General features: G+C 37.8%; 1 protein-coding gene across 3 annotated transcripts in view; it reads left to right on the top strand.

Moving 5' to 3' along the window:
• Positions 1 to 14,928, top strand: part of LOC127635107 (dnaJ homolog subfamily C member 13-like) — a 59,330-nt gene extending 44,402 nt beyond the window's left edge. For all 3 annotated transcript variants that reach the window (XM_052114898.1, XM_052114897.1, XM_052114896.1), the window contains 23 exons: positions 835 to 1,036; positions 1,201 to 1,316; positions 2,523 to 2,601; positions 2,695 to 2,830; positions 2,978 to 3,162; positions 5,027 to 5,101; positions 5,296 to 5,415; positions 5,694 to 6,089; positions 6,203 to 6,316; positions 6,401 to 6,517; positions 7,355 to 7,532; positions 7,654 to 7,745; positions 7,988 to 8,087; positions 8,334 to 8,408; positions 8,676 to 8,788; positions 8,955 to 9,124; positions 10,618 to 10,660; positions 10,777 to 10,950; positions 11,039 to 11,218; positions 11,641 to 11,781; positions 12,095 to 12,238; positions 12,372 to 12,471; positions 13,762 to 14,928. In XM_052114898.1, coding sequence (XP_051970858.1) covers positions 835 to 1,036; positions 1,201 to 1,316; positions 2,523 to 2,601; positions 2,695 to 2,830; positions 2,978 to 3,162; positions 5,027 to 5,101; positions 5,296 to 5,415; positions 5,694 to 6,089; positions 6,203 to 6,316; positions 6,401 to 6,517; positions 7,355 to 7,532; positions 7,654 to 7,745; positions 7,988 to 8,087; positions 8,334 to 8,408; positions 8,676 to 8,788; positions 8,955 to 9,124; positions 10,618 to 10,660; positions 10,777 to 10,950; positions 11,039 to 11,218; positions 11,641 to 11,781; positions 12,095 to 12,238; positions 12,372 to 12,471; positions 13,762 to 13,859 — 3,148 coding nt within the window. In that variant the 3' untranslated portion in view covers positions 13,860 to 14,928. The remainder of the gene's footprint in view (positions 1 to 834; positions 1,037 to 1,200; positions 1,317 to 2,522; positions 2,602 to 2,694; positions 2,831 to 2,977; positions 3,163 to 5,026; positions 5,102 to 5,295; positions 5,416 to 5,693; positions 6,090 to 6,202; positions 6,317 to 6,400; positions 6,518 to 7,354; positions 7,533 to 7,653; positions 7,746 to 7,987; positions 8,088 to 8,333; positions 8,409 to 8,675; positions 8,789 to 8,954; positions 9,125 to 10,617; positions 10,661 to 10,776; positions 10,951 to 11,038; positions 11,219 to 11,640; positions 11,782 to 12,094; positions 12,239 to 12,371; positions 12,472 to 13,761) is intronic.
• Positions 14,929 to 25,827: the final 10,899 nt, after the last annotated feature.

Below are 25,827 nucleotides of genomic sequence, written 5' to 3'. Positions count from 1 at the left end.
TAAAAGAATGTTTTATTATGTCAAACACTTATTTTAAAGGTGTAGTTCACCTAAAAATTCTCTCATCATTTATTCACCCTCACATCAACCCAGATGTGTATGACTTTCTTTCTTCTGCAAAAAACGAACAAAGATTTTTAGAAGAATATCTCAGCTCTGTTGGTCCTTACAATGTAAGTGAATGGTGACCAGGCATTTGTAGCTCCAAAAATCACATAAAGAAAACATAAGTAATCCATAAGCATAATAGGTGTGGGTGAGAAACAGATAAATATTGAAGTCCTTTTTTTTTTATTATTACTTTAAATCTCCACTTTCACTTTTACATCTGAAAGTCGCATGTGGTGCCTGTTAAGTTTCACTTTCACATGTGAAAGTGAAAGTGGAGTTTTAGGGTAAAAAGGACTTAAATATTTTAGTTTCTCACCATGCCTATTACGTTGCTTCTGAAGATATGGATTTAAACACTGGAAACTTATGGATTACTTTTATGTTTCCTTTATGGGATTTTTGGAGCTACAAAGGTCTAATCACCATTCACTTGCATTGCAAGGAATAACAGAGTTGAGATATTCTTAAAAAAATCTTAGTTTGTGTTCTGCTGAAGAAAGTCAAATACATGGGATTGCATGAATGTGAGAAAATTATGAGAGAAATTTCATTTTTGGGTGAACTATCCCTTTATGTAATATCTTGGTTTGGTAAATATTAATCTTTTACATTTGGATGAGGTTTAGATTCAAGTAATTGAAACATCTGTTCGAGAGACAGCGTCCATATACTCTGGGCACTTTGCTGTTTATCTGAATGGAGACTGTTTTGTATATGTTATAGGCGTATGATGATCGAGAAGATTGCCGCTCACCTGGCAGATTTCACTCCCCGTCTGAAGAGTAACACTCGTGCTCTTTATCAGTACTGTCCCATCCCTGTGGTCAACTTCCCTCAGCTGGATAATGAGCTCTTCTGCAACATCTATTACCTCCGACACCTGTGTGACTCCATTCGCTTCCCCAACTGGCCAATAAGAGATCCTGTACGCACATATACAAACACACCTCACACAAAAACATTGCACTTTAACTTAGTTTGCATGTTTAAAGCTGGTTTCTGATCCATGAGCTTTCAGTCTTAATAATCATCATAATAATCATCTGCCCTCAGAAGTGAATTTTTGTGTTACTGTGCTGCTCCCTATAGGTGAAGCTATTGAAAGACACTCTGGATGCATGGAAGAGAGAGGTGGAGAAGAAGCCTCCCACTATGTCTGTGGATGATGCCTATGAGGTGCTGAACCTCCCTAAAGGACAGGGCCAGTGAGTATACCTTCTCCTCAACATACTGTTATTATTAAAGGGGATTATTACATTTTACCCCTGAAGTCAATTTGAAGTCAGGTGTTGTGCACCAAAATAGTTGTAAATTCTCCATAACCATTTTCTGCCTTTTTATCAATTTATTATTTATTAACAATACAATTATACAGGCAGTTTAAGTACCCTTAAAGGGGTCATTACATGAGGAATACAGTTGTCCTTGATCTGTAACATATAAGAGTTAATTGTAATATAAAAACATACTGTAAGTTTCAGAACTCAAAACTTCTTCCTCACTGCAGAAAGAGCATTTGTTGAAACCAAGCTGCCAAAACGACTGGTAGACATTTGCATCTAACCCACAAACACATTAAAGCCTAATTTATCACTTCCTTAGCCCCACCCAGTAGTGGCGAGCAGTGAGATGATGAGGAGAGAGCCAATCATAACAATAGTTACTTTCAAGTCTTAAAGGGACAGTTCACCCAAAAATGAAAAATCTTTCATCATTTGCTCGCCCTCATACCATCACAGATGTGTATGACTTTCTTTCTTCAGCGGAACACAAAGATGTTTAGAAGAATATTTCAGCTCTGTAGGTCCATACAAGTGCATGGTGATTAGACATTTGTAGCTCCAAAAATCACATAAAGAAAACATAAGTAATCCATAAGAATAATAATTGTGGGTGAGAAACAGATCAAAATTAAAGTCCTTTTTTAACCCTAAATATCCACTTTCACTTTTACATCTGAAAGTCACCTTGGTTCCTGTTTAGTTTCACTGTCACATCCACATCTGAAAGTGAAAGTTAAAGTGGAGATTTTGAGTAAAAAAGGAACTTAAATTTTGATCTGTTTCTCACCCACACATATTTTTTCTTTATGTGATTTTTGGAGCTCTACAAATGTCTGATCACCATGCACTTGCATTCTATGGACCAACAGAGCTGAAACATTTTTCTAAAAATCTTTGTTTGTGTTTTGCTGAAGAAAAAAAGTAAAAATAATTGTTTTACAAATATATGACTTCACTTACATTAAAAGTGTACCTCAAGGAACATATTAAAATAATAATAACAATAAAGCATATCATGACCCCTTTAAGACTTCTGTTGTCATACATTAAAAAATCCCATGGACATCAAAATTGAAATTGAAATAATTGAAAGAGTGTTGTAAGAATGTGTGCTGGTTTGTTTTGCAGGCATGAAGAGAGTAAAATAAGAAAAGCTTACTTCAGATTGGCCCAAAAATACCATCCAGACAAGAATCCAGAGGGCCGGGTATGTATATAAAAGCACCTTCATTCTAAAAATCAGCGAACAAAATTTAAACCCCTGTGACTGAGAGAAGAATCTTTAACTGTGTTTGTTCAGGACATGTTTGAGAAGGTGAATAAAGCCTACGAGTTCTTGTGCACTAAATCAGCACGTATCATAGATGGCCCTGACCCTGAGAACATCATCTTGATCCTCAAAGCCCAGAGCATCCTCTTTAACAGACACAAACCAGGTTAGACTGCACTAACCTAGTCATAACTCACTAATGCAGGAATAGAGAATACCAATTTTCTTAGCAAATTAACTTGGACTTGAATGTGCTTCCAGTTGCCTGATGTTAACACAGTAAATAAGAGATTGCATGCTTTTTCTCTTTCAGATTTGGAGCCTTATAAATATGCTGGCTACCCCATGCTAATTAAGACCATCACCATGGAGACAGGTGATGAGCAGCTCTTCTCCAATACCTCACCATTGTTACCGGCAGGTGCTGAACTTGCCTTCCACACTGTCAACTGTTCTGCCCTCAATGCTGAGGAACTCCGCCGGGAGAATGGCATCGAGGTGAGAATTCCTTGATCTGTCATAGGACAGGCATCAAAGTTAATGGAATGTTCTGGGTTCAATTCAAGTAAAGCGGTTTCAATACAAGTTAAGCTCAATTGACTGCAATTATTTGAGCTGTAAATTTGTTTATATAGACATTTTAGTCGTTTTAGGTTTGTAACGCGGTTGTAAAATTGGCTATAAATGAACACATTAAAGGTTAGTGATTTTATCACACTAAAATAATCTTTACATGCATATTGTTTATGACTTGTGGCTATACTTTCGAAAAAAGTTAATATTTTTATGTTTAAAAATCCATTCACCTTCATTGTAAGTGCCTCACTGTAACCTTGATTATTGTTTTTTGTTTTTAAAATAAAAGGAGGAACAAGTTGAAATGAATATTTGTGGTAATCTACATTATGCCATAAATGCTGTCGATTGAGCTTAACTTGTATTGAACCCGGAACATTCCTTTAACCATCAAGTGCAATTTTATTTTTATTTGAAAAAAACCTTCTCTTATCCTGATTTAATTGGCTGAGACAACTGTAAATTAGCCATTTGTAGGTTGATTGTCCTCACTGTGCCTCTGTGGCACTATCAAAACATTGTTTGTTTTATTTGAGTATGCCGACCAGCCCAAAACAATAAGAGTGACTTAACCAGTGGCATGAGTGTAGAGTGGAACTATCTGTTTGGTCATTGAGTTGGCTTGACAAAGCCAAAATACTGTTGTTCTACAAACTTTGTTTTATAGTTTTTCAAAATCACTAAACTGAGATAAAAATGTCTTACACTAAATAACTCCTAGAGCTTTCAAGCTACATCCACCAATCTCAGCACAGAACTGCAGACTGTTCTGGAATAGTATGCCATGTATTTTCTAACTAATCAGATTTAGGGTTTTTGCACAGCAGACAATCAAAAATGGGGAGAATCCCATAGATTTACATCAGAGATAATTTAGCAGAGATTGGCCACTTCTATTAAAATGAATAGGATACATTAGAACGCTCAACCAAGGAAAAAAGTAAAAAAAAATGTAATTGTTGATTTGTAATATGTTCTTTGATCTTAGTCTTGACCTACTGTTTTTGAGATTTTGGAATGCTTGTTAATTCAGATTCCAACTTTAAAAAAAATTCAAACATAAACAAATCCACAAAAGGCCTTTGATCTGCTTTAATGCTGCCTTCACGTGCTATCAGAATTATTGAGTATTATCAGAGTTTCCAGCTACAGCGAATTATTAGTGCTTACCGTTTTGGTCATATTCATTTGTGTAGATCTGCAACTATTCTATGCATGTTGTACATTTTTACATCGTGAAAATAGCTCGTATTTGACCACATTTCAATTATCGTCAGCAAGATAATGGAGTAATAGATATTATGGTGTCAAAATAAAAGTTCCTCAAGAAATATGTATGAATGAACCTGCCGTCGTCCATGTTTCCTGTTCTTTCTGACAACAAAGCACTTGAACATAACATACGCACAAGAAGTCTTATCTGTCTCCATCCATCCATCCAACCGTACATCTATCCAACCATCTGTCTGACTATCTAGCTACTATCTAGTTAGTTAGCTTGCTAGCTGGCTGTTCTACTGTAATGTTTGTATAACCATCAAAACTAATTTAAACATTCACACAAGCCAACATGAAAGTTTGTCTTGTCAAATTTTACCCATCTAGTTTATTTTTTTGCATTTCTGCTTGGTGCTGTTGAAGCACAGAAAATAAACGCTTCACCTTTAACAAGGAGTTTTAAATGAAGCAAATGAAGACATGATCAGTCATTTATTTACTTTGGATCACAAAACCTGAGGAAAAGTCACACATTTATGTGCTCCTACTTCTGCATCTCTACTCTTAGGTGCTGATGGAGGCTCTGTCCCGCTGCGTGGCTGTACTTACGGCTTCCAGCAAACCAGAGGATATGGCAGTGCAGGTACAGTTCAGCCTCTTAATTCAACTCCAGTGGCAAAATATCCAAATACAACCACCTTGAAATTATTATTATTGTTTAGGAAAATTGTATTTTAATACTTTTTGTCATGTGAAATATATAATACACAATTCATTATATTCAGCCCTATGGAGAATTTAAACCTGATTATGTGTTTGTTTGTGGGTATTTTTCAGGTGTGCGGGCACATCTGTAGGTGCTATAGTGTAGCAGCTCAGTTTGAGGAATGCAGAGAGAAAATTGTTGAGCTTCCCAACATTATCAGAGATGTTTGTCACATTCTCTACTATGGCAAGGTAGGAATCTATTCCAGTGTCATGAAGCATCCCACACCTTTAAAATAGAATTGATATAATTTAATTACAAACCAGCCATATTATATTGATGGGACACCTCTTCATTAATATTTCTTATTTTAATGAAAAATATATGTGCTGTTAATGACCTTTATGATTGGCTTACCTCCACTTACTGCTGTTCACACTGTTGTTCATCAGGGTGGTCAAGTTGTTGAATACTGAGTTTGCAATAAAATCCAAATGTATTTTGTCACCACCTTTTCCGTCTTTGTCAGGGTTTGCCACGTTTGGCCTCATTGGTTGTTCAGTGTGTGAGCTCCTTCGCCATAGACTTCTTTCTCCAGACACACCTGTACCAAGCTGGGGCTCTGTGGCACCTACTAGTTAACCTTTTTAACTATGACTACACTTTGGAGGAAAGTGGAGTCCAGGCCAATCAGGAGACCAACCAGCAGGAGGTGGCCAACAGTCTGGCTAAGCTCAGCCTGGTGGCCCTCGGTCGGCTTGCGGGTTACACCTCTGCGGTCAGCCCAGACGATGGCCCTGGAGGGGAGGTAAATGGTGGAGGGACAGTGGGCCATCCTCCAGAGAATCCCGCCATCAGAAAGAGTTTGGCAGCCATGCTGACGCCCTACATCTCCCGGAAACTGGGCAGTAATTCACCTGCTGAGGTGAGGGAGAAAAATAGGTGTTTTTAGATGCGGTTATCAACATAAATTGTTCAGACTGTATTTTGGCATGTGGTCTTTTGTTGTGGTTTAGGTTTCCTTACAATTCTTTTCAGATTCTGAAGTTGTTGAACAGCAACTCGGAAAACCCTTATTTGATCTGGAACAATGGAACCAGAACTGAGCTAATGGGGTTCCTAGAAGAACAGCAAGAGAGCAACGTCAAAAGAGTGAGAGAAGCACCACTCACATTTTCTTGCAAAAAATTCTGTTTTCATATTGCACTCAATCCTTTGTCTCTTTTTTCTTTGTAGGGAGAGTGTGATAAGAGTTTTGGAGCAGAGTTCTTGTTCAGTGAACATGGGAAGGAGCTGATTGTGGGAGAGATCTTTGTTAGAGTTTACAACGAGCAGCCTACCTTTCCTCTGGAGGTGACACACTATTTAATGCACTTATTCAATGATCCACTCTTAAAACCTTGTTTTTAAGATAGCATTCAGGGAGGTTGATTTCTCTGTTTTCTGTTAATTTCATTATGTTCATTCTTAAATATTAAAGGGATAGTTCACCCAAAAATGAAAATTCGTGCATCATTTACTCACCCTCATGCCATCCCAGATGTGTATGACTTTCTTTCTTCAGCAGAACACAAATGAAGATTTTTAGAAGAATATTTCAGCTCTTTAGGTCAATACAATGCAAATGAATGTTGACCAAAACTTTGAAGCTCGAAAAATCACATAAAGGCAGTATACAAGTAATCCATAATCCAGTGTATAAATCCATATATTCTAAATCAATATGATGTGGGTGAGAAACAGATCAATATTTAAGTCCTGTTTATAATATATAAAAAAGTCTCCACCTTTGACCAGACAGACCAGTAGGTGGCGATATGCATGAACAATGTGAATTGGCAAAAAAAAAGAAAAAAAAGAAAGGTGAATATGGAGATTTATAGTAAAAAAGGTCTGATCCGTTTCTCACTTATAATATTTCTTTAGAATATATGGATTTAAACACTGGAGTCTTATGGGTTACTTTTATGCTGCCTTCATGTGCTTTTGGAAGCTTCAAAGTTCTGACCACTATTCACTTGCATTGTAAGGGCCAACAGAGCTGAAATATTCTTCTACAAATATTCATTTCTGATCAGCAGAAGAAAGAAAGTCTTAAAAATCATGAATGGCATGGGGGTGAGTAAATAATGAGACAATTTTCATTTTTGGGTGAACTATTCCTAATCTGTCCGTTTCTCTCTTTCTCAGTATCCAAAAGCATTCGCATCTAGTCTGTTGGATTATGTTGGCTCCCAGGCTCAGTACCTGCACACTCTGCTAGCTATGACTCAGACCAATAAAGTAGAGTCCCAACAGCATGCTCAGAGATTGCGCTGGGCCGAAATGGCTCTTGAAGCTCTCCGCAATGTCATAAAAAACAATCCAGGTGATTAATAAACACAATAGGATGATACATGGTCCTCCTGTACGTATGTGCTCTTTAAAGATCGACGTCCAAGCTGTTATGTGTTTTGTTTTTTTGTTTTTTCATTATCTGCTGACTCTAGGCTCTGAGATGGAGTGTATTGGCCACTTTAAGCTTCTCTTCTCACTGCTGAGAGTTCACGGTGCCGGCAAAGTGCAGCAGCTTGCTTTGGAGGTACATCTTTTTGCAAATATCATACAGTGGGTTGTATTTTTAAAATCTGTGCTGTTTCATACACTTCCTACATTATGAACACCGTTACCCCTCCTGTCTGTAATGTAGATGCATTGATGTGTTTTACGTAATGTCATCTTGCAAATGAGGTTGTCTCAACATTATTATTCTCATGGGATACTTCCTAGAGATGTTTGCTGCATGAACTGTTCTTCAGTCTGATGTTGTGTTTTTGTCTATAGGTTGTGAATACTGTCACGTCAAACAAAGACTGCGTCATTAACATCGCAGAATCTCTTGTTCTTCCCAATCTGTTGGTGCTTCTACACTCTTTACCATCCAGTAAGACTTCCTTCGTAGTTAAAAGTTCAATTAGACACAAGCAATGCACCAGGAGCAGTTTTGCTGCTGATTTCTTAGTCCTGAAAAAAGGTTTACGGACATGTATGCTAAATATCTAGTTACATATAAAATAAGGCCATGACTTATATGTTAATTATATTTATAATGAACTGTTAAACTGTAAAGATTCCAGGGTTTTTTCCTCCTCCACTTTTCTAACCACCTCCTCTCTGAATGGTCACACAGGCAGACAGCTTGTGCTGGAGACACTCTATGCACTGACTTCTAACACAAAGATTGTAACGGAAGCCATGAACAAAGGTGAGTGTAAGCTCCAAACATAAAGTAAAATAGTTAAGTTTTAGATTATTTAGATTAGATTTCATCTGTGTATGCATTGATAATGTTAGCATAATCATGCATTCAGTTTAACACACTGTGTAAAGTTTCATTTTCATTTAAGATTAATTTCTTGTGTGCATTTGTGGCTGTTCAAGGACCTGGAGGACCTCAAGCACACAACAAAATCAAGATCAGTATGTTTACAACACCATATGTGACATCCGACTTCTCATTTCTGTTTCCCAGGTGCACTGATCTACCTTTTAGATCTATTCTGTAACTCCACCCACCCTCAGGTTCGCACCCAGACTGCAGAGCTCTTTTCAAAAATGACCTCAGACAAGCTGGTGGGACCAAAGGTAAGACACTCAATCACTTCTACCATTAATGTCTTATATATTTCTTGTCATTATTTGTACTGTAGCTTCCATCCATGTGGATATGGCACCAGGAACACCATTTTACTTGTTGAATGACAATTACGTTTACCACAAAGTTGAGCTTTCACGCTCTTTTCCCACCCAGGTGCGTCTGACCCTGATGCGTTTCTTACCGGCCGTTTTCATGGACGCCATGCGTGACAACCCAGAGGCCGCTGTGCACTTATTTGAAGGGACGCATGAGAACCCAGAGCTCATCTGGAATGACAGCTCGAGAGAGGCCGTCTCCACCACCGTCAGAGAGATGATGCTAGAGTGAGACAATTTTAACTCAACTTAATGTAGTCTATATATTGCAATTTTCAGGTCCAGGAAGTAAAAATCCAATTTATTTATGCCATAGAAAAATGTATATTTACTGATAATGTAACTATCCGAATGTTTCAAGTGGTGATAAATGTTTCTGTAGAAGCTACATGTCAGTGTGGTTTCAAATTGTTATTTTTAAATTGGGGTTAAAATTTTAATTTAATTTATTATATGATATGATATGCTAATTAATTAAACACAAGTTAATCACACATATAAATATTTGCCGAGATGGGCCCCTGAATAACATGAATCTATATGTAATGATTAAATAATAATAGTTACTTTTAAATAATTAAAATATGTATTCAAAAAATTATAATAAATTAATAATAATAAAGATAATTCAAATGCATTACATTGTTCTGGCAGAAAAGCATTGATAAGACAATACACAAATTGGCTTTAGAATCCAATATATTGTTAATTTCCATAAACTTGATCATTAGCCTATCATTGGCCTACTGTCCACAGCAATCCATTTTGCAACTGACTTTGTCAATGTGTCAGAGATAGATTTATTATAAAGACTTGCTTAAGGACACGTCAATGTGCACATGAGTCAGATGGATGCTTTTGGAGCATCTCACTTTGGTTGCATTGTGTCATAAACTCATCGCTGTAGGTCACAGTTTGAAAAACATGTCTCGAGATCCCTGCATTCAGAATTGCGCTCTGTCCAGCTGTGCCTTAATTGCTGAATTCCCAGTGAAAAACTAATACCCATAATCCAGAAGTGAGACATCCAATCAGAGAAGGCACTGTTTCTATGTATATAAAAATTAAAAATGGAAACCCATTGCAAACACGGGGAGAACATGAAACCAAAATAGAAAACAAAAATTATATTTGGTGCATAACGTGAGACTTTTAACTATAAACAAGACCCCAGAATACACTTATTTTTAAATGACGGAGACATGGCTCCACTACAATCCTCTATGTTTAGTTTTTTGCCAACTTAAGCTTTTTATGACCTACGTTCACTAGATTAAAACTATTGGCAACTATCGGCATATATTTTTTGCAGATTGTTAACTATTGATAACTATCGGCACGATTAACGATTAAACCGATATATCGGCCTACCTATATTGGACCGTAGTTTCTAGTTTGAATTTGTCTTTTGCAATGCTTCATGAGATGAGTTGTTCATTCCCTCATTAAAGAATTTAAGTACACAGTCTTGTACCTTTTGTAATTTTCAAATTGTCAAATGCTTTTCACTTAAAATCACAGTTTGTAATTTGGTTTGTCGCTGATAGGTTTGGTTCAAGGCTCAGAACTCTCTAATGAATCATTTTTTCTAAACCCCTATGAAGAAAATGAAATGGGAAACAGAACCAAGGCCAACAATAATTGGGCAGGCACTATTGCACTTGAAGAACAATAATTTCTCCTGGGTCATTTTCTCGTTAACTCATTCTTGTTTCCTGCAGGCATTTTAAGCAACAGAAAGATAATCCTGATGTCAGTTGGAAGGTGAGGAGTTTTTTTATAATGTATTCCATCTGAATGTATAGTTTAGTTAAGTTTAATCATTTGTGACCCTGAAAGTACCGTGTTGTGATATATCTGTGTGTATGTATCACTCACAGCTGCCTGAGGACTTTTCAGTCCCATATGGAGCAGGGCAAGGAGAGCTGGAGGTTGGTGGAGTGTTTCTACGGATCTTCATTGCTCAGCCAGGCTGGGTTCTACGCAAACCGAGAGAGTTCCTGGTGTCTTTAATGGACACGCTCACCACGCTAATGGAGAGGAACAATCCCAATGTGAGTGCCTGCACTAAAGCAGACACACTTTAATGGCTGCGTATTAATAAATGACTTTATCAAATATCCTTTATTCTCATCATTTTAGGGTGAGGCGCTTGAGACAGTAACCACAGCAGCAGTGTGCCTCTTCAGCACCCAGACACAGCTGGCCGATCAGGTCCCTCCTCTCGGGCATCTCCCTCGTGTCCTATCGGCACTCAACCATAGGAACAACGCTGTCCCTAAAAGTGCCATCAGAGTCATACACGTGCTCTCAGACAATGAGGTACAATGCAATTGTGCACACACTGTTACTTTTGTGTTACTCACAGAAGTAGCTTGGTGGATACAGGTCTGGGTTGGATACCATGAACAGTTATCATCAAGGTCACATGTTTGTTAGTAGCAACAATTGATAAAAGGGAGTAACAGGATATTATTATTTTTTCTTAGTTTTTATTTCTCCATCTCCTTGCCCTGCCCACTGCGGACTCATAAATAACTGTATATTACAAATCAAATATGTTCTAATTGGATGTGATTGTGTCATTTTCGTGTTCTGTGTGAACAGACTAATTGCTTGCATCTTAAACCTAAATTGGATGTATTGATCTCTACCTTGCTTTAACACTATGACAATGACAAGTTTACCATGTGCACATTATTAGTAATCTAATTGGGTTGTTCTGGGGTATCTTTACCCTGTAGCTTTGTGTGCGGTCCATGGCAGCTTTAGATACGATTGGTCCGTTGATGACTGGTATGAAGGTGAGGGCTGATATGGCTGGACTTGCATGCGAGGCGCTCAACCGCATGTTCCAGCGAGAGCAGACTGAACTGGTTGCACAGGTAAGCAAACCTATGCACTGTTTTTCCTGCAGTGTGAATAATTTTATTTTGGAAATATGACCCAGACATTTCTTTATGAGATTGAATAGGTCCATTTAAGACCCAAAATGTTATGTGACTGCAACATTCACAGTGCTGTCATTGTTATTGGAGATGGTGGGTTTCTTTCAAGGCTTAGAAATCTTTATTAAAGGACTAAAGCCTATGGAGAATGGAAGAAACTCTTCTGAATCCATGTTAGCGGGAAGAAAAATAATAATATTATGAGCCCTTCTAAAAAATCCTACTGGTTTTTATGTTATTCCATTTTCAGGCTCTCCGAGTAGAGTTGGTGCCCTACCTCTTAAAGTTGTTAGAGGGAGTTGGCTTGGAGACTCTAGAAAACCCTTCAGCAACCAAAGCTCAGATCGTCAAAGCCCTTAAATCCATGACCCGCAGCCTACAGTTTGGAGAACAGGTACAACCCATTTTCACTAGCATACTAGAACCTACTAGAACAACAATATAATGATCTGTGCACTGTGCCATAGCAAGAACATATTTTACATACTTACATATGTTCCAGGACTGACGCAGTGGTTTTGTTGCAGGTAAACGAAATCCTCTCTCGTTCCACTGTGTGGAGTGCCTTCAAAGACCAGAAACATGACCTCTTCATCTCCGATTCCCAGACTGCAGGCTACCTGACGGGTAAAAAAACATTCATCTGCTCCTCTTATGTTTCTCTCTTTTTTGCTTTTATTTAGGGCATCAGAATCCTGAACTCAAGTGACCCACTGGAATCTTCCTGGTTTGAAAAGAGTTAAGCTCTAGCAACAGCATCTGTAGCCTGCTGTCAGTTACCACAGACAATCATTTCAACTCAGCCCAAACAAAAAACTTGTTTATAGCAATGCACAATGGAATTCCATTGTAAGTTTATTACTGTAAAAACAACTTTTGCTTGTTCTTAAAAGCTGAGAGAGGAGTTGAAATTGATCTCTGTAGTAATCAACAGCATACTTAATTTGCAGTGAACCAGAAACATTCCTAAACATTGTTGCAAGCTTTTAACTGTCTGCCTAAATAGTTTATATCAGTGCTGGATATAAACTACTTACACATGTCTTAGCTTTAGTTTCTCCACTGCATTTTTCTCCACGTCCTTGTTCTGACTTCTGCTTGCTTGCTTTCTCCTGCACTCTTCCCTTCTTCTCTCTTTTCTCGTCTCACTCTTCAGGTGTGTCCACTCCATCTCTTCTGGCTGGCAGCAGTCCGTTGCGGAGTGGGCTTTAGTGGCCCCATGTGGCCTTTCCCACCCGCCTCTTTTTTTAATTACTTTAAAACAGGTAGACTCTTCACCTCGTCCTCTAAAGTTCGTTTTTGTTATTCACCGTTTCAAATTAATTTCCTCTGACATGTAGAATTTATGGTGTATTCTAGTAAATTTCAGGCTAGTGCTAGTCTTTTCCATCGAAAGGAGCCTTCTCATCATCTTTACTCATTACTCCACACATTTTCATATCTATTAAAAGAATAGTACACCCAAAAATAAAAATGCACTCATCAAGCTTTTTATTAGGAACACCTGTACACCTGGTTATTCAATTACGACTCGTTCCTCTTTTTCTTTAAAAAAAAAATAAAAGTTACAGTGAGGCACTTACAATGGGGGCCAATTTTGTGAATGGGGCCAATTTTTTTACGTTCAAATATCCACACAAAAAAATTCATATAGGTTAGGAAAGATGAGAAATTATGACAGATTCTTCGATTTTGGGTGAACTATTCTCTAAACTCACTATATATTTAATTTACGTGTAGTCATCTAATAAAGTTTATTTAAATGTATTAATTTTAGATGTATCTAAATGCTGACGTGTAGTCTTAGGTTAACTACATAGTTTTCAGTTAACACACCCTCGCCTACTTCATTTCACCAACCCATAGTGATTAAAACAAGTTAATACATAAATATGATTGTGTGTTAAACGTGCACAGGTCCAGGAGTGGCAGGTTATCTAACAGCAGGCACAAGCTCTACAGTAATCCCAAGCGTCCCACCACCTGTAGATAACGACATTGGCGACCTGGGCTGAATTACACAAACAGAATATCAGACGAACTCCACCTGGCTCTCTGGAGTGGTGGCATCCTGATCCTGAGGGAGAGAATACAGGATGATGAATAAAGAGAGAAGGAAAGAAATGGAAGGGTAGTGATTACATCCTCTGTTGTTGGGTTTCCTGAAAATGCTGTCACCATGCTATGAAAATGTCCAGCATCCTCCCTCACAGCACTCATGGTCTTGTGATTCCTTCATTTTAATACAAGTCAATGCTTCCTTCTATTTCATGTTATATTCATTTCCATCTCAAGCTTTTATGATTTCTTTCCAAGGAGAGTAGAGTAAAATAGTTTAATTTTGTATTGAGAGATTTTTTTTATTTTTTATTTTGTATTCATTTTTGTTATTTTTTTGTTTTGCCTGCCATGTTGGCTCCAATTCATGGTCTCTTCTCCTCGTCTTCCTGGTTTCCCATTCAGCCCATTCTTCACTTACATCTGTTGCCATGTCAACAAATTCTAGGTGTTGTTCATTTTATAATTTGCAGCCTTTTCAAAAAAAATCATGATTGCCCATTTTTGTATTTTTCTTTTATTCTAAAGTACCCAAAGAGCTTGCTAACATAAGGAAAGATGAAGTTAAGAAGGAACCTGTTAAACTGTGATTATTTGTGCACATGTGAGACCGCACTGGCTGCAAGCCTATCCTTGTTTTCCTCATCGGTCATCTCTGTTTCATGTCTGCTCGTCTCATATTCCTATATAATATGATACGAGCAGACCTATACTCCCATATTCCCCGGCACTCCACTCTTATGTTGCTACCAACAAAATAATCTTCTTCATTTTTTCTACCTTCCCCAGAAAGCACTAGACTATTTATGAATAAAGACCAACTGAAAATGAGCTTCTAAAAGAACAAAGGTCAAATTGTACTGACTCTGATTACAAATATATGTGAAAGACTAGTGCAGTTGTGAAATGTGAAATGTAATATGCCGTACATACACTTTCTATATTGAATGTACATTGATAAAAAAAAAAACACAAATCAGTTGCACTTGTACATAAAATTTTAAAAATAAAAGGGAATCTACAGTTGTTGAGTTTTATTTTTCATAATAATGCAATGTCCTTTTTAAAGGGTAAAACGTTGTTCTATATTACACTAATTGGCTATTTCATTCATGGTGATTCTCAATATTTTATATTTGCAACTTATACTCTATGTGACCATGAAAATGGGCCCCATTGGTGTAGAAACTGAACAAATTCGTAGTACCATTATTTATATATATATATATATATATATATATATATATATATATATATATATATATATATATATATATATATATATATAGGCATTCTTGGTAAATATGAGCAAAGAAGGATGTAGAATTTTAAAATATTCAAAATATTCACAAAAATGTACCCTCTAATGGATATCGAACATTTGCCACCACAACACATTCATCCATCTTCTATAGCCCCTTGTAGGGCTGTGGGTTGTGCTGTAGCCTATCCCAGCTGTCATCGCTGAATGGTCCATCACTGGGCATAACACAACACAAGTTTTATTAAAAAAAACAAATATCTTTTTCAAATATTCTGTTTGTGTGGCACAATTGGTGGCACCCTTTTATTCAATATTTTGTGCAACCTCCCTTTGCACAAAATATTGAAACACAGCTCTGAGGCTTCTCCTATCGTGCCTAATGAGGTTGGAGAGCACATGGCAATGGATCTGAGACCATTCCTCCATACAGAATCTCTACAGATCCTTCAAATTACAAAGACCATGCTGGTGGACTCTCCAGTTCACACCACAGGTTTTCTTTGGGGTTCAAGTCAGGGGACTGGGATGGCCATGGCATGTGTGCTGGAAGATCCAACCAGAGCCCATTGTAAGCTTTCTGGCAGAGGCAGCCAGGTTTAGATTTTTTTATCTGTTGGTAGTTTCATGATGACATGTATCCATACAAGACATCAAGTCTTGTATGGATACATATATATATATCATATATATATAGCCCTATAACATGAAATATGCACCACCATATTTAACCGGCATGTGGTACTTCTCCATAAGGCTACCTCTCTGTGTGCGCCAAACCCATCTCTTGTGTTTGTTGCCAGAAAGTGCTCTTTTTGTTTTATCTGACCAGTAGTGTCTGGCAAACTGAAGACGCTTGATTTTGTTGTTGGATGAGAGCACAGAGGCTTTTTTTTTTAAACCCTCCCAAACAACTTTTTGTGAAGTAGGTGACATCTGGTTGTAGTTTTGCAGACTTTCTGACCCCAAGACCCAACTAATTTCTCCAATTCTCCAGCTGTGATCCTTGGATATTCTTTGGCCACTTGAACTATCCTCCTCACTGTGTGCGGAGACAATATATACACGTGTCCTTTTCCAGGCCGATTCTTAAGATCTCCCATTGATTGAAACTTCTTAATTATTGCCCTGATGGTGGAAATTGGCATTTTTAATGCTTTGGTTATTTTCTTATAGCCACTTCCCATTTTGGGAAGCTCAACAACATTTTGCTGCACATCAAAACTATTTGTGATGGATGACTACTGGCTTGTTTCCTCATATTTATACCCCTGTGAAGCAGGAAGTCATGGCTGTACAATTTAATGTTCCTAGTCACCCATATGCACTAAAAAAATTGGAAATATTAATGGGAATGTATATCAGATATATGTCACTCTTAAGCATTTCTAGGGGTGCCAATAATTGTGGCAAGCATGTTTTGGATAAAAAAAAATTTTTTTTAGGTTCCCCCCTTTCAATTAGTTTACTTCAAGCAGCCGCATTTGATCATATTTACCAAGGGTGCAAATATTTTTTACCATAACTGTATATGTTACTATATGAGCTATGCGCCATGTGAGTCTACTTTCAGGTAGTCACTATTGCTGTTGAATTGTTCACCATTTTTATCACCTTAATGTGTTTTGAAGGAGTGATTTGCAAGAAAACTAATTACATCTCCAGTGTCCAGACGAGGGCATCATTTCATCAAATCTAACTGACTACAACCTCTTCAACTGTGTGATTTTATGTGTGCCGTCAGTTTCCAGAAACCCCCATTATTTCTCATTAATCTAAAACTCAGTCATGAATTGTAAAATGATAAATGTTCAACATAAATCCAAAGTGCATCCAAGTGTGTCATTCTAAATTTAGAGTCATTTGGGATGCCAAATAAATCTGTTCTTGATCTTTGACCCAATTGAGAAATGTCAGAAACAGTTATTAGAGAAAAAACACCACATTCCTATGGTAACCATTTTATAAATCAGCTTGGAATTTAAACAGCAGTTTACTGACATCAGTCAGTTTATTATTTCATTAAAATGTGTTTATATAAGCCCATGTCTCAGGGGCTGTGTGTGTGTGTGTGTGAGCGTGTATTTATCACTTTGTGGGGACCAAATGTCCCCATAAGGATAGTAAAACCCGAAATGTTTGACCTTGTGGGGACATTTTGTCGGTCCCCATGAGGAAAACAGCTTATAAATCATACTAAATTATGTTTTTTGAATAAAAATGCAGAAAGTTTTCTGTGAGGGTTAGGTTTAGGGGTTGGGTTAGGTTTAGGGGATAGAATATAAAGTTTGTACAGTATAAAAACCATTATGTCTATGGAAAGTCCCCATAAAACATGGAAACACTACATGTGTGTGTGTGTGTGTGTCCTTAGACAAACCCTCTACAAGAGTTTTTCCCATAATTTTGCCAGTCCAGGTGCTGGAATATCCCACTCATTCTGTTCTTGCCCCAAAGCATCCTGTCTCCCAGACCCAATAAACTTTATCTTCTCCAGGCAGCTTCTATGTCTGACTCATTCAGAAGCCAGATATGCTTAGTTGGAAAGTTGTGCAAGACTCCAGCAGACACTCCCGGCTGTTGATTCCACTGGGATTGTATCAGATCATTACAAATGAAGTAGGCTAAATGATTTTGAGCAATACCTTGAGCCATTGGAACTAATTCAATAAATATGTTTCTCTATGTTAATAAAGTGGCAATAGATACACAATGAGAAGAAAACAAACAAAAATGCTATTTGATGATTTATTGATGCGCTTTCATTTGCATAGCTGCAAGAGCATGTGCTTCTAGAGCCAGTGCCCTTACAAGAAGATCAAGTGAATGTACCTGGAGATCCCACCAATGAAACTTATGTTGATTCAGAGAGAAAATATGAATTCTAGGCGCGTCACTCGAACCCTTTTACTGGGGCACGTGCTCCTGTATAAATGTGCTGTGCCCCAGTAAAAGCTCAAGTTTGAGTTTTAACAATTTACTTTATTTGTCAGTGCATTCATTTAGGGGAAATGGGTCTATCTAGATGCAACGCAGTAACCCAACCAATCAACGTGTTTAAAAGCAATGCAGTTTAACTGAAAACACAAATGCATGCTAGCAGAAATCCACGTCCGTGCGGCGCACGCCTGTGCGCTTGCTATAACCAAAGCACACACAAGTCCAGGGGGCGGTTGCACCAGCTATACAGGTGAAACTCGAAAAATTAGAATATCGTGCAAAAGTTAATTCATTTCAGTAATTCAACTTAAAAGGTGAAACTAATATATTATATAGACTTATTACAAGCAAAGTAAGATATTTCAAGCCTTTATTTGATATAATTTTGATGATTATGGCTTACAGCTTATGAAGTGGAAGGGCTATGAAAACATGATAAAACTAAGGTAAGTTTCTAAATAATACTGATGGTCTTCTTTTGACTCAAACATGAATGGCTCCTGCAGAGGGACATCAGAAAATTATTTGGACAAGCAGGGATACATAAAGGAAAAATTTTTTTTGGGAGGTAAACAAACTACATGATAAATAAACTACATCCTCAGCTGTCAGAGTCAGGTTTCAGACATTAGATGAAAAAGCATCAAGTCTCAGGAAACCGTCTGTCAAGTCTATGGAATTGCAGAGAAAATAAAAAAAATTTGGTGTTCTGTAACTCTGTCTTTGATTATGAAAACATTGAATCAATCTTTCAGGTATTAAATTAATTTAATTCACTAGCGATAGTTTAGGACACTACATAAACAGTTGGCAGAAACTATGGCTGCTGTGTGCTAATTACCTGGCGACTAAAAAGGACTATATTTTGGCTTGTTTTGAGTTGTTGTTGCAAGTAAACTTAATGAGTTTCAAACGTCAGTTTACATTTACACCAATTATGTTAGCTAGCTAGTTATTCATTTATAGAAACAACACTTTTGCATTTATAAAGTTAGAGATTGCGCAGCTAGTTTCACAAGCTAGCAACAAAATTCAGCCAGTTTAGCTACCAACTCTGCATAGTGACCAACTCTCTGCTCATTCTGAGACTTTTTTGTCTGAGGCCATTTTGCCTGACATTAGATAATGCAGTTCCATAGACTTACTTGACAGGTTTTCCTGATGTGTAATGTGTAATATAGAAGAATGCAAATGTGCAAGAAAGTTTTCTCCGGCTTTGTTATTTGCATATACAGTGTATGCATTTTATGCTGTAAAACATGTTGAGAATACGTATCTTAGTATCTCTACATGTTTACCTTTCCCAGTACTTGTTGCAGTGTAGGAATAGTGGGTTAAGCAAGGTTTTGTATAGTGCATTGTGTTGCACACTTCTTGCACACAGCAGGCTTTCAAGAAAGAAAAAAAAAACGATATTAGTAATGAGGGCCCTGTGCCCCAGTAAACCATTATGTCTAGCAACGCCCCTGCATTCTAACATTTAACCTTGTTGAATCAGTAAGTCACAGTACAACATTGGAAAGGGAAAAGAAAAACTGAATGATCCAGGATATGATTTAAAGGCAAACTAATTAAATCCTCTATCAGTGATCATTCTTGAAAGAGATTATTGACCTGCTTGCTTTTTTTTTTTTTCTCCATTAGAATCCTGTAGATCTATTTCACTTAATTTTCAGGAATTTCCAACTTTCAAATTAGGACAAAATCCTGTTTTGCTGGGTCTAGTTAGTAATACTATGCTAGAAAACATGGTATTTAAGAAATACAGTTGTCTCCAACATTTTGACCTACTGTATTTGGACACTTAAGCCAAACTTACAAATAGGTAACAAAATATCAAACCAAGTATACTTGCAAACAAATTATATTAGATGTTTATTTTCCAAAACTAAATTCAATGTTCCTAGCAATTTTTGCACTCACTGTTAACAGACTGGTGTCAAGGAGGTTTTATTGGATGTTTTATTGGAAGTCAGATTTTTTTATTTATTGTGGCTATAATGTTTAACTGGGGCCTCTGTGTGTTTCTTGGACTGTCATGGTGGCAAGAATTTGTGTTGTGCTCCAGTATTTAAGTATTGGATTTTTGGAAGAAGGAATTATTATTTTAATTTGAATTGCATAGACATTTTTATTATTATTGCATACTTTGGTCTCCTTCACTTGGTCTATAACTATGAACACACACACAAAGATCCCAGACTCAACTTTCCCCCATCCTGATCAGATTGGCTATGACCCAGTAAACCCCAAGCATCCCTGACAATGAAATGTGACTTATCCTGTCCTCGCCAACCTGTGCTTTGACTTCAGTTTACTTTCCCCTCATATATGTGCACTGAAAGCAGCTCTCCAACTTTCACATCCTCTTCCATCTGTTTATATAACACCTTGGAGTACTTTTTGAATTATCACATATAAAACTGTCAGATATTATTTCGTAAGACACGATTTCTAAAGTAAACACAGCATATCTTAAGTGCCTGGATCTCCATTCAAGCCTTTCAGTGCAAAATTCACAGACGTGGAGGGCAGAATGATTTTTAAAAAATATGTTTTATTTTTGAGTGGTGTGGGGGGGTGGGGGTGTTTTTGGAAAAATCGAGATGAATGGATTGTCTTAACATTTTTACTGGTTCTAATGTTGGCATCCACAGCAATGAATGCAAAAATGAGCATGTTTTTCTTCACTTTTCATCTGTTCTTTCAGAAATACTTTTAGAATACATATCTTTTAAACTGTCTTCAAGAGCATTCCTTAGATTAATACAGGTTGTGCATGACATATACACTGTAAAATGTGGTAACCTGCTAACTATTGTTACCTTCTGGGGCTATTTCTACTTGATCTAAAATTTGTTTTGCTGGTATAACCAAATGTATGTTGGGTAATACAGTGATGTTGTCCTTAACATTCTGCCAAACATACCTTTTTTTGTTCCATGACAGTCATTCAGGTTTGAAATCAATTTGTTACTCAATAATCGTCAACCTTCAGGACACGTGTTTTGTGGTAAGTCTCCATATTGCCCAGTAAATCAGCCTCTTAAGCCATTATGGCAAATTACATCAAGACTGCAACATATTTTCCACTTAAACAGACACTTTCTTCACAGTACAAATTTGAGGCACATCTAGTTTAGTTGACACTTTATTATCCATTAACTCTGCCATCAAAATATGAAATCATAATCCTTAATTGAAATGTAGAAAGTTTTTACAAGTAATTTAATGTCTTTCATTCAGAGTTTCATTGAGCCAACATAATTTAGTTTGATTATTAGGTCAAATGAATGTACTATAGTAGTTTTTACTCAACATCGTTTGTCAGACTTAATTTACTAAGGTTTAATTATAATTCTTTTCATGTTGAACCAACTTAATATATTTTAATACTCAGTATTATAAAGTGTGCCAGGTGAGCAAATGTAAGGACGGTGAAACTGTTGCACTGTCAATTTAATAGCATCTGCGTGTAGAGCTAAGTGGCACTTAAATCAGAAAGTACGTCCCCTAACTAACCACAAGTGCCATTCTTCACCACAGTGGTTACAAAGCACACTCCAGCATAACAGATATTCTTTTTAAATATCAATAGCCTATAACAGAATATTAAACATGAAAAACTCCTCCTATTCTCTCCTGGCTCATAAATGCAAAAAAACCCCAAAAAAACCACTTAATTTCAACATGTTTTATTCTTAGTCCCATTCAAAGCATGCTGCGAAATGGAAATCTACATTAAATGCTACATTAACACCACAAATGGTACTCATGTTGTCCCAACTCAAATGGATTAAGTAAACCTTTAAATTGTACACATTTAAATGGATAGAACGCAGTAAAATCAAGCTGTGACAAAATGTTCTAGAATTGTTATGCTTTTGTTTAAAAAATCCTCTTATGAGTGTAAAATAGAAATGTGCTTTTGAAACTAATATAATAAATTACACAAACGTAAAATGAAAAATGGAAAAAAGTAAAAGGCACAAACAGAACAGCATCACAAGTAATTACCAAAGTGATCAATTAGAATCTCTGTGACTATAATTACCCATAAATGCCTCTCTTACAGAACATTTAGAAATGTCCTCACACCATAAATCTGTCATCAAAAAACAAAACTGTCACCAGGAGATTGGGTCTGACAAAATAGTGTATGATAAATCTTGGCACTCCATAGCTACTAAAAGTCCCAAAGCTCTACAGCAGATTGACCAAAACGGAATTAGATGACAAAATGGAGCTTAACACATCCTGCTCAAGCAGACAGCCAGGGAAGCTTGGGAATATCATGCCCACCCCAAATATTCGGCCTGTACCTTTTGTGTGGCTCTTTGAATAGAGAGACTGTTTGAGTTCAGTCCTGCTCAGCCCCTGAGAAGAAAACAAAACCAAACTTATGGGAAGCAATCTCATGCTTAAATTCTTATACAGTGCAAGATTGAGTTTTATTAGTTTTATTTAACACAGATTGTGTTAAATCCTTGTGGCAGTTGTTTATTAGTTTAATACTTTAAAAACCATAGGCCTAATTTTAAGAGTGCTAGCATTAAGCATAGCGTTACGCTTTAAGTCATAAGTGCAGTCAATGGGCATGCCATGAAGTTTTGGCATTTTTGTGCAAGCATGTGCTAAGTCTAGGCAAAAGTGGGTTTGGTAACATTTTGCATGCACAAATGGGCTCGATCAAGTGCAATTTAATTTGGTTATTACACTGTCTGCGGCATCGATATAAACAAAGACAGCACATTCATAAGAAGTTGGTAGAGTAAATGGACTGTATGCAATGAATTAGAAGAATAGAAATATTCCTATGACGCCCCTTTTATAAGCATAGAAAATGTGAGTCTCATCAGGATTTGGATGTGCGTTCCATTAAATCATAGAGAATTTAAGTATTATTAGTCATTTTCATCAACTGACACGCTAATCCTGGTTAGTATTAAAGGTGATTATATCGGCACACACTTCACTTCTACTGTTCGATTTTGATTTTGAAAAATTACATTAATTTATTGAAACAAAATAACAAAGTGGTAATTAAAACATTTTATCCTCTCCAACTTCTTCCACCGGCCCCTTTTGCAGTGAAATAAAAATCACTATGCTACAACAGGTGGGAAAATACCACTATAAATAAGAAAATAATTACAATTATAAATGTAAACATAATAATAAATTAGACTTTTATTTTGAAATTCTTGTTCAATTCCCCACCTGCTCCACCAGAGACTCCTCCTCCAGCGGCTCTGCCCGCTGCTCCAGAAACTCTTCCTCCAGCGGTTCCCCCACTCCTCCAGAGACTCCTCCTTCAGTGGTTCCGTCCGCCTATCCAGAGACTCCTCTTACAGCGGCTCTGCCCATCCCTCCTCCAGTGGCTCCGCTGCCTGACCAAGTCTCTGCCCATGTTCATGACCACGGAGGTCATTAGAGAGTCTCTGCCCTGGTTCACGACCTCGGAGGTCTTTCCCCAATCTCTGCCCGTGCCTACGACCACAGAGGTCGTTCCCCAGTCGCTGCCAGTGCCCACGATCACGGAGGTCGTTCCCCAGTCGCTGCCAGTGCTTACGACCATGGAGGTCATTCCCCAGTCTCTGCCAGTGCTTACGACCATGGAGGTCATTCCCCAGTCTCTGCCAGTGCTTACGACCATGGAGGTCATTCCCCAGTCTCTGCCAGTGCTTATGATCATGGAGGTCATTCTCCAGTCACTGCCAGTGCTCACAACCTCCGAGGTCATGAACATGGGCAGAGACTCTGGAATGACCTCCGTGGTCATGAAAATGGGCAGAGACTTGGTCAGGCGGCAGAGCTGCTGTAAGAGGAGTCTCTGGTAAGGCGGACAGGACCGCTGAAGGAGGAGTCTCTGGAGGAGTGGGTGGAACCACAGGAGGAAGAGTCTCTGGAGGACTGGGTGGAGCCGCTGGAGGAGGAGTGTCTGGGGGAGCGGGCAGGGAACTAAACAAGAATAAAAATAAAACTCAAGAACAAAAAACAGGAAATATTTGACAATAGTGCAAACACTCCCACCCATGTCCACTTGGCACTGGCATGAAAATTGTGTTTAGAATTAGCGCTCTCACGAAAATTGGATAAGACTGAGCATGATCGTTTGTGTATAGCTCTGCGCTTTGTGCACTCACAAAATAGAGCCCCTTATGTTTAAGCAGAGAGGCTCTGTATTTTCTTTTTCAAATTGTATTTCTTTTTGAAAATCCATGTTTAACAATACAAAAACAAGTCTACATTTTGCTACTTGGTTAAATAGTTGCCGTTATTGTGATGAATATTTACTGCCCTGCCCCAAAAACAGGCCATTGGTTGAGTCAATACTGCTATGTAGGTCTAGTCGGGATACTCAAATCAAGAAACAGAGCAATGCTTTTGATAGTCACAGTGTTTACACTTTTTGGGGAATTAACCTGACGTGCGTATAGTTGTTTCTACATATTAAGCCGAGATAAAATATATTTTATACAATTACATCAGCTTTAAATAACGGTCGTGGAATTCCCTTTTCCCAGAGCATTCCAAGCATATGATTGTCAGGATTGGTGGGATTTCTCTCAAATCTAATCACAGCAGTGTGTACCTGTTCCTTTTGATGTTATTATCATATATCTATATTCCTGGCTTTGACGTATGACCTTTGATGAGGCTTATATTTCCTCACGTTGACAGTAAGTGTAGTTAAGAGGGGCTCCATCTCAGCTGGTTGAATGGCACTCTTTATATTCTTCTGATAATTCCGAGCAAACATACATAGACGTCTTTGAGTCTTTGAAATGGATGCAGCCAGCTTATTAGTGTCACATTCATTTTAAAACACAGTGTTGTGTCCAACTTACACCCATTGGACATATTTAAGGGGCAGTCTTTGAGAATGTCTGCCACACTCTGGAAAACAGAGAACATTTGCATTACAGGTTCCTATTTACACTGCTTTTGGGGCTTTGTACATACTGTATACACTTGATAGTTTTAGTGGGCATTTTGCAGTTAAGCTCGTTTCACCTTTTGTATACTTGTCTTGGAATGAAGAAATTTGCTTCAGTGTAAATATATGTGTTCTTTTGCAATTTGCAAGTCTGCAATTGAAGCTAGGTTGTTTATGGTTTGCACACATTTGTTGTTGAAGTAGCTTCTCATGTATACCTTGTAATCATCAGGGTCATTTATTGTTTTTTAGTTTTTTTTTCTCCCTTTTTCTCTCCAGTTTGGAATGCCCAGTTCCCAATGCACTCTAGGTCCTCGTGGTGGCATAGTGACTCGCCTCAATCCAGGTGGCGGAAGACGAATCTCAGTTGCCTCTGCATCTGAGACGTCAATGCACGCATCTTGTTGAGGCATTACCACAGAGACATAGCGCATGTGTAGGCCCATGCTATTCTCCGTGGCATCCACGCACCCCACCCTTGAGCAAGAACCACACATTATAGCGACCACGAGGAGGTTACCCCATGTGACGCTACCCTCACTAGCAACCAGGCCAATTTGGTTGCTTGGGGGGGCGGACAATTACAACAACAATAACCATGGCATAGATATCAAGTTACATTCTCTTGCTCCACATTTGACAGGATGTTCTAATGTGTGCCCCATATCTTATATCACTGAAACCATCTCCACATTGCTTTCATCTTAATGGCCTTCAAAGGTCTTAGGAACCAACAGGAACAAACAACTTCATTTCCCCCACGCTGAATCGCTCAAAGTGATTT

This window comes from Xyrauchen texanus, chromosome 42 (genome assembly GCF_025860055.1).
Source record: "Xyrauchen texanus isolate HMW12.3.18 chromosome 42, RBS_HiC_50CHRs, whole genome shotgun sequence".
In the NCBI taxonomy this organism is placed as follows: Eukaryota; Metazoa; Chordata; class Actinopteri; order Cypriniformes; family Catostomidae; genus Xyrauchen; species Xyrauchen texanus.
Note: the sequence above shows the minus strand (reverse complement) of the source record. Positions and strands in the feature narration are given on the sequence as shown.